This window comes from Corvus kubaryi, unplaced genomic scaffold (genome assembly GCF_017639235.1).
Source record: "Corvus kubaryi isolate FWS band 111438036 unplaced genomic scaffold, C.kubaryi_AGA036_p1.0 37285, whole genome shotgun sequence".
In the NCBI taxonomy this organism is placed as follows: Eukaryota; Metazoa; Chordata; class Aves; order Passeriformes; family Corvidae; genus Corvus; species Corvus kubaryi.
This window is the reverse complement of record NW_024581089.1, coordinates 1271987-1280568: the sequence shown is the minus strand read 5'-3', so window position 1 is coordinate 1280568 and position 8582 is coordinate 1271987. Positions and strand designations below refer to the sequence as shown.

The following is an 8582-nucleotide window of genomic DNA, read 5'->3' as shown; positions in this document are numbered from 1 at the left end:
GGATGGGGCTGCCCCGGGATGGGCAGGGATGGGGCTGCCCCGGGATGAGCAAGGATGGGAAGAGATGGGCAGGGATGGGGCTGCCCCGGGATGGGCAGGGATGGGGCTGCCCCGGGATGGGAAGAGATGGGCAGGGATGGGGCTGCTCCGGGATCGCAGCTCCGCCCCGACAGGACAACGGCGGCGAGAAACACGCGCGGGTCAGGGTTTCGGGTTCTGGTGTGAGCACTGCGCTGTTCTGCAGCGTTTCACCCTCCACAAATATTTGGGCCGCTTTGCAGCAGACTCAGCTCTGGAGCCAGGCTGGGAGAGCTGGGGGTGTTCACCTGGAAAAGGCTCCAGGGAGAGCTCAGAGCCCCTTCCACTGCCCAAAGAGGCTCCGGGAGAGCTGGAGAGGGACTGGGGACAAGGGATGGAGGGACAGGACACAGGGAATGACTTCCCAGTGCCAGAGGGCAGGGCTGGATGGGATATTGGGAAGGAATTGTTCCCTGGGAGGGTGGGCAGGCCCTGGCACAGGGTGCCCAGAGCAGCTGGGGCTGCCCCTGGATCCCTGGCAGTGCCCAAGGCCAGGCTGGACACTGGGGCTTGGAGCAGCCTGGGACAGTGGGAGGTGTCCCTGCCCATGGCAGGGGGTGGAATGAGATGATTTATAGTCCCTTCCAACCCAAACCAGTCTGGGATTCATTCTCTGATCCTAACATTAGTTTTTCCTGCCACCAACCATACAAACATCATTAAACAAGTTGGTTTAGAGCCACGAAGGCACCCAGGAATTTAAGAGGCTTGTTTGTCTCAAGTGTGCTGTTTAACACAACCATTTCTCACCTCAATGTCTGAGCAGCCCATTAAGACAAGATCATTAACTCTGACTTGCCCAGCTGTAAAACAGCCATCAGCCCCAGTGCTCAGCTGCTCCGAGGACAGAGAACAGGTCAGCAGGAGGGACTGAGGAAACACCTCCTGCTCCTGCTTCTGCCCCTGTCCTCAGCCACAGGGACACGACCATTAACAGCAACAATTCCAATCCACATTTCTGGTCAGCAAAACCAGCATCTCTCCCACTGTAGTGCAGCAGCTACAACAGCTGAGAACTCCAGGATTTTAGGGAAATGCCAGAAGGATCTGGAGAGGAGTACCCTAGCAAGGAAGGTGGGAATAAAAGCAGCCCAGGGACAGGTACCCAGCAGCCAGCAGAATGCACCACCACATCCATCTCCTCAAGCCACGCCGCTCTGCTGTACCACAGCCTGCTCACACTGTCTCCATTTCCAATTCAACAATTCTGCTGAGAAAAACAGTGCAATTAGGCAAGGATATGGGCAGAAGGGAATTATGACAACCTCATTCACGGGCTCGCTGAGCTAAGATGAAAGGCAGGAGCGCTGGCAGGTACAGCCTAAAAGTATCTGCAGGCTGCAAAACACAAAAAAAAAGGTTAATTAACATAATAGAGAGGGTCTGAGTCGGAATGATGGGATCAAATTAGAATAACGCAAGTGTGGGCTGCACATCAGGAATTACTTCTGACCTGCAAAATCCACTTACCTAAGCAGCTTCCCACACACCCCCTTGGTGCCTGGCACGGGATGACATCCCTGCACCTGCAGGCAGGAGCCTCGGGCAGAGCACAGCTCCAAATAACCAACGCTGGACTCACCTGGTACAGGCTGCCTGCTCTGGGGGCAGCTCTCCCCAAATGGGGACTGTAACCCCGGCTGAGCCATGAACTCCAGGGAAATTCAGTGCTCTGTGGGTGTGCACCACACAGGGACCACCAAACTGAGCAGTGTCAAACAGGGGCTGCTCCTCCTGCCCTTAAGGGAGCCCTGGAGGAGCCCACAGACTCTGCAGCCACTCTGCACAAACTCTGTGTCTGAAGGCCACATTCTGGGCACGAGACACTGCGCTCAGCACAGCACCACTGGCCAGCACAAGAACAGCCACCTGCTTCTGCTGGGTCTAAAAAATAAAACAAAGCTTTTTGAGATGCTACTTGCAAGGAGGATTTAAGAATTTACTATTTCAGTGTTAATAATTTAGTCCCCCATCCGTATGCTGGAGGAAAACACCTTGAAATGCCTTGCTCTTCTTCTTTCAGAGCTTCTGTGATCTGCTCTCAAATCAGCTCTTCCTAAAGATACTTCTTTGGGTGTGCTGTATCTTGCTTCAGGTTTTCAAAAAAGCTGCAACTTATTTTTGTGCCAGAAGACGCCTCCCCTAAGCACTGAGGGAGCCTTGTCCTCCTGAGCAAATAACCAGGGCGAGAAGGCTGCAAGGTTCAGAAATGTGCATGTCTGTACTTCACCTTCTCCCAAAGGTTTGTCACTTGGACTGGACACAGCTCAGCATCCCTCACTCCACAGAAAGCTCAGTTCTTCAGAAGCAACGCTGACTTTTAGGCTTGAGCCCAAAGCCATTGCCTGAGGCACCATCCCAAACTTGCCCACCTCTGAGAAGCCAAGGACAGACAGAGCTGCTGCAGGGAGAGCCTCCTTCCACAGGGGCCATCCTGCTCCTCTGGCTGCTGTGGCTTCTGACAACAACCAGCAAAGACTGGCAGTACAAACCAGGTAAGGGCTTCCCTTGCCCACCCTGGATGGGAAGGGGATTCAGCAGTGTCCTGCTGTGAACTCCACGTGTGTGTGCACAGAGCAGCAGATCCAGGCTGGCTTGGAGTGAGGGGCTGGGAGAGAGGGAAGGGGATGTTCATTCACACACCTGGCTCACAGTAGTCACAGCAGCTCTCGTTGGCTCACCCAGATCCACACACATTGCCAGATCTTTTCCAAAACCACATCTCTGGAAGCGCTTTTCAGTTTCCTCAACAGTGAATTCCTAAGGAAGGCCATCAAAGCACCAAGGAGCACGAAAATGTACTTTGTTCGTAAAGCTCAGAACACCACTCCAAAGTTGGGAAGCTCAAAAGCTGTGTTGTGTGTCAGCACAATAAAAGGCTTCATCAGAGGAGGATTCCAGATCCAGCGAGTCCTGGTAATCCTTTAGGACTGCTCTGCTCTGAATGGGACATATTTACTTCAAGTTCTGAAACCATCTTTAAAGCTATCGTGTTACAGGATGGGTTACTTTCTGCTACACTGGTTTTCCTCTCCCAAAACAACATGGATTTCTGCTGTCCTTTCTCTGGACCATGTTTTCCCTACCCCCCCCTCTGACTTCCCAGGAACTTTATTGATACCAGCACTCTGCTCTGTCATCACTGCTCCTGGCACCCCCCTCCCTGCCTTGTTTTATTGATTATACAGTACACATCAGTTTTCAAATGAATTTGTCTATACGTGTTATCATTTAGCTTAACATTTAGCAGATATTAAGTACAAGAATTTACCAATATTTCAGAGATCCAGAATAATTTAGCTGAGTTTAGTTAGCAAGTTCACATGTTATTACACATCCTCACACTATTGATTTCCTGCAGCCTGCCAGAACCACAAATGCCTGTTCTAAGGGATGCTCACCCCTGTGCTGCTGTCCAAATCACACTAATGACCCCAAAATGAGGGCTTCAAAAGCAAAAGCAAAAGCACTCCCTTCAGTGTGAAACCCTCACTCTCAGGGCTCAGCAGTCACACCATTCCAGTTATGCATTGAAAATGAACGGAACAGGGTTCTTTTAAGTTATTTGAAGACAGAAGTTTCTGCCCGAGGCTGGAATTACACCATCCCTACCTGCTACAGGGCTGACAGAACACACAGCGCCCTGTAGGAATAATCTGTTCATCCTGGACACAGCCTGTGCTTTCCACATGGATGTATTCCTCGGGAGCTGGGCCAGATAAACCAGCAGAGGTGCATCTCCTGCTAAGAACTGCACTGGCACTGCAGACTCACAGCCACAGATCACACTTCCCCACGCAGCTGATGGAGAAACAGGACCCAGCAGCAGCACTTCAGCTCCATCCTTGCTGCCAAGCAGGCAGAGAAAGCAGAAGCTTGCCCAAGCACGAGCCTACTTTAGCAGATGCTGGGTACCTCCACTTCAGCACAGCAAACAAAAATAAGCTGCTGCTCAAGCGCGGCGCAGGCAGGGAAATGGGATTTACGTCATTTGAACAGCCTGTCTTAGCAAAGGACATCTCTGGAGGGAGGAAAAAGCCCTGCTGGTCTCTACACTAATGCAATCTTTGGCTTCTGCTGAGGCTGTGTGCAGGGCAGCTCCCAGCGCCGGCAGCGACAGGCAAAGTCACAAGCTCGGCTTATGTAGGGCACAACGCAGCCTTCACATGTGACTGTCACCAGAGCAACAACTTCAGCTACTCTGCTGCTCCCAGCACACCTCACCCAGACCCAAACACACCGAGGGTGTCTTACAGCTCCAAACCGGGGCTGTCTTGGCCCAGAGACCAAAACCAGCCCTAGATTCATTTAAAAATAAATCAGCCAGGCCAGGTGCAGAATTCAGACCGAGCTGCGAACAACAGCCCCTTCAGATTGTTCTGTCTCAGCAGACAACTCTCCTCTCCCTCCTCCTCAGCCTCTCACCAGGCACTTTCTCCGTGGAAAGGCAGCACAGTTTTTAACTTGATTAGGATAAGCACAAACATCCCTCCCTAAGCTGCGAGGGGACAGTGCTGAATTCCCAGACACAAAAAACTATCCTCAGATAGAGCTGAGAAAACACAGTGCATGTGGTTTTACACCCCAAAAAAAGGGCATTACTGAATTACACCGAATGCTGTGCTCTAGAAGCTCTTGCTGCTTCTCAAACGTTAAATGAAAGGGATTCACTGAAAATTAGCCTTACACAACTCGGAATTAAACACCTTAATGAGTTAAACACCTATTGTTATCCTAATGAGTTAAACACCTATTGTTATCTTCCTTATGCTGATTCATCACATCTAACAAAGCCTTGTAACCAACTATTCTCAATTCCATCTGTGCATTTTAACGTTGATTTGCTCTCAGCCAGTTATTGCAAAATTAATGGGACCGCCCCCAAACCTTTTTTGGTCTGTCCTTGCAGGATAAGAAGCACACCTGCACCCAACCATCCAGCCTTCTGCTCCTCCCTCCCTTCTTCCATCAGCAACTGGCACAAAAGAAACTTTCTTTTCACTCTGGGATTTTCTGGAAGTGCATAAACCAGATTATTACCATATATTTATATACATACATTACTGGACTGGGGTTTTTTTTCTTCCAGAAGTCTGTCTCAAGGTTCATTAACAGTTCCCCTCCTCACAAGCTACAGAATTTCTACAATTACACCAGCTTTCCCAAATTATTTAAGCAGTCTTCACCTGTATAGTCTTTCCATTGTAAGAACTGAAAACTTTTAGGACTTGTGGGGATTTTGTTGTTTGGTTGTTGGGTTTGGGGTTTTTTTTACTATCTTTTATTAACCATAACCATATTATCTTGTATAGCATTTCCATACTTCCTTTTATACAAGGTAACCACATCTGGCAATATGGAACCCCTGCCAGGGAGCCACAGCCACTTCACACAGGTGGAACTGCTGCAGGACTGCAGTCTAAGCAGTTTAGAAAGACTGTTCAAGTCAAGGTACAAGAGAACTTCTAAAAGCACTGATTTCTCAGTGTATTCGTCTAAGAGGAGCCTGGTTTCCTTTAAAAAGGATTCCATTCTTTTTAGCTGTGAAGTACTGAAGGGTCAGGAGGAGCAGTGGTCACTGATGGTGGCAGGGCACGAAGCTGCTTCTGGAGAGAGAAGGATGGGGAGAATGTGCCCTGGGATAGGAGGGAACAAGGTGGACACACCCCTTCTCTGCCAAAACCAGAGATCCCCATTTCAGCATCACTGGCACCTGACACAGAACGTCAGCAAACAACGGATCCCCATTCCCCACCCAAACATACCCAAGGTGAATGGGACATTTAGGTCTGAGGAAACTGAGGCTGAGCTTCTGAAAGGCAAGCTACAGACCCCTGGAACCTGCAGGCTGGGCTGTCAGGAAGCTGAGGGAACCGTAGGACTGGGAGAAGTCTTAAAACAAGGGTATCCTTCTCTATTTTCCAAGTTGGAGACTTCCTCCATCTTTTGTATCCAGCCAGAGAATAAACTACTGCCACGGGTGGCTCCTGTCCCTGCTCCTGGCCAGCGTGGGACCTCAGCAGCCACTGTCACAGCTGCTGTGCCAGGCCCACAGGGGTGAGCCACCCACCCAGCCAGGCAGGGCCACCCGGAGAGAAGAAGGGGCTCCCTCCCAAGGGAGGACAATTTTGGAGAGGGGGAGAGGGGACAACAGCATTGCTCAGATGAAGGTGGCCCTGAAGCTGTGGCTCCCCAGGCACGCACGTGGGCCAAGGGCCCGGCCAGATGCACAGGGCTGGCTCCCAGCTTCCCCACTAAGCCTCCAGGCTCTGCCTCAAAGCAATACAACTCTGCCATAAATATCCCAGATTAATTCTGATCCCAGCATCAAATCCACTTAAGAGACTTAAAAGCCTCCGAGTCCCCAGAGCTGCCTGCCCAAGGAGGGCTCTGCAAAGGACTCTTGGGCTGCAGAGGAGAAATATTATCAAACAAGGCAAGCCATTTGTACAATTTTTGGTAATGTCATTTACAAGAGACAAATGGGACAAGATAGCTGAGTTGACATCTTGTACTACAAGCACGGCCACAAAAATCCTCGGGTACTGGACATGGATACACAGGATAGGATTCGTGTAAATAATCCATGTTTTCTGGAAACAGCCCTTTCTCCGTAAGGGATTGATTGACTCATAAATGACAGCATGCTCTCCAGATTATTAAAGGAGATATTCACTTTCAGAGAGACAGCTCTGTTTATAAAAAAGCCTAAAGTGATTACCCCAGCTCCACAGCCTTGTTAACATTGACAGCAAGGAGGGCGCTGGGGAGGGAGAGCCCCCCGTCCCTTCCCACTCTGCTCCCCTGGCCAGGGGCAAGGCTTGGAAACGGGAGCAGGCACAGGGAACACTGAGTGAGTGACCGGCGACCCTCCACAGCAGCAGCACGCTGAGAAAACGCTGCTTCGGAGCACCAGCACCCCCGACTCCGAGCACAGATGCAGCGCTTCCCACCCTGCCGGCGGGAGCTCCCGGCATCCGGGACAGCTCCCCGGGATATCCCTGCCCGACACCGCTCTCCGGAGGGAGATGCGGCCGAGCCCAGCGGGGGCTGCCCGAGCCGCTGCCCGGGGCCCCGGCAGGGCCGGACCGAGCCAGCGGAGCCTCCCGCAGCGGGACGGGCATCCCGGGCATCCCGGGCATCCCGCAGCCGGAGCACGGCCCGGGGCTCGCCCTCCCTGCCGGGCATCCCTCGCCTGCCCGGAGCAGGCGATCCCGCATCCCGGGGGCTGGCGGCGGCCGGGAGCCGCCGCGTCTGTATTTATAAACCGAAGGAATTCGAGCGCAGCGGATCACAAACAGCCCATTGTGCTGTGTCAAGCAGCGGAGTGGGCTCGTAATCCCATGCATGCTTTTCCCACTCCGCTCCGGGAAAGCCGAGCCTGAAATACTTTTCCAGAAGTAAAAACACTCCGGGAAAGCGCCAACCTCAGCTCTTGCTATTCCCGAATCCCTACCGCTTCGGAACGGTGCAACTAAGCGGCTTTCCCAGCGCTGGAGAGACGCAGACGATTAATTACAGCTTAGAGAGGCTGGAATAGATGCGGCGGCCGGGAGCGAAGGCGGCCCGAACGGGGCGAGCTGTCTTTGGCTCGGGCCAGCCCGCCGGTGGCGAGCGGCCAATGTTTACTGACCCCTGGCCGGGTCACTTTCGATAGCGGCCGGAGCCAAGGGCCGCTCCTCGGCAGCGCCCTGGGGCATCTCCCGGGGGGCGAGCAGCTCCCCGCGCTGGGTACCCCTGGTCGCCACGGCGCTCGCAGCGGCAGCGAACACGCTACGGGCGGAAAGGCAGGGCTCGCCCCGCTGCTCCCAGCGCCCCGGTACCGCGGCTCTGCCCAGGGCATCCCCCGAGCGCCGCGGGCGGCGGGGCCCGGGGCAGTGGTGGCCGCAGGGGCAGTCGTGCGCCGGACAGCCGTGTGCCGCCGCGGCTCGAAACCCCCCGGGACCCCGGCCAGAGAACGAGTGAGACACGGGCACCCGCACGGACTGGGGGACGGAGGCTGGGGCCACCCCTCCGCACCCCATCGCTGTCCCCCGAGCCGCCCGGGGCTCGTCCCGGGGCACACCCCGCAGGGAGTCCCGCTGCTCCCAGCGCGGCTACGCGGGGCGGCTTCGGGCACCCGAAGGCAGGAGGGGAAAGGGAAGGGGAACCCCGCTAGGGAAACCCCGTCCGCGAAAAAGGGGCAAAGAAAGGCGGGCAGCGCTTACTTCTCGTGCCTGGCGTTCTCCTGGATGGCGCTCAGCACCCCCGGGGGCGCGGGGGGGACGCCCTGCTGGAGCCGGCATGTGGCCAGGTGCCTGTGATGCTCGTCCTGCAGGCAGGCATTTTCGTGGTACAACTTGGCCACTTGCTGCTCCAGCTCGTCTATCCTCCGCTTCTGCTTCTCCAGCAGCTCCTGCTGCGTCTCGATAATCTTGTTCAGCTCCTTCAGGTACTCGGCCGCCTTGCTGGGGTTCTCGGCGGGGCTCTCCATGGCCGCCCCGCACCTCCGCGGCGCGGGGGGG

At 54.2% G+C, this 8582-nt stretch overlaps 1 protein-coding gene across 10 annotated transcripts in view; it reads right to left on the bottom strand.

Annotated features, from left to right (window-relative positions):
* IQSEC1 (IQ motif and Sec7 domain ArfGEF 1) overlaps positions 1-8576 on the bottom strand; it is a 264092-nt gene extending 255516 nt beyond the window's left edge. For all 10 annotated transcript variants that reach the window (XM_042026667.1, XM_042026682.1, XM_042026668.1 and 7 more), the window contains exon 1: positions 8286-8576. In XM_042026667.1, coding sequence (XP_041882601.1) covers positions 8286-8551 — 266 coding nt within the window. In that variant the 5' untranslated portion in view covers positions 8552-8576. The remainder of the gene's footprint in view (positions 1-8285) is intronic.
* Positions 8577-8582: the final 6 nt, after the last annotated feature.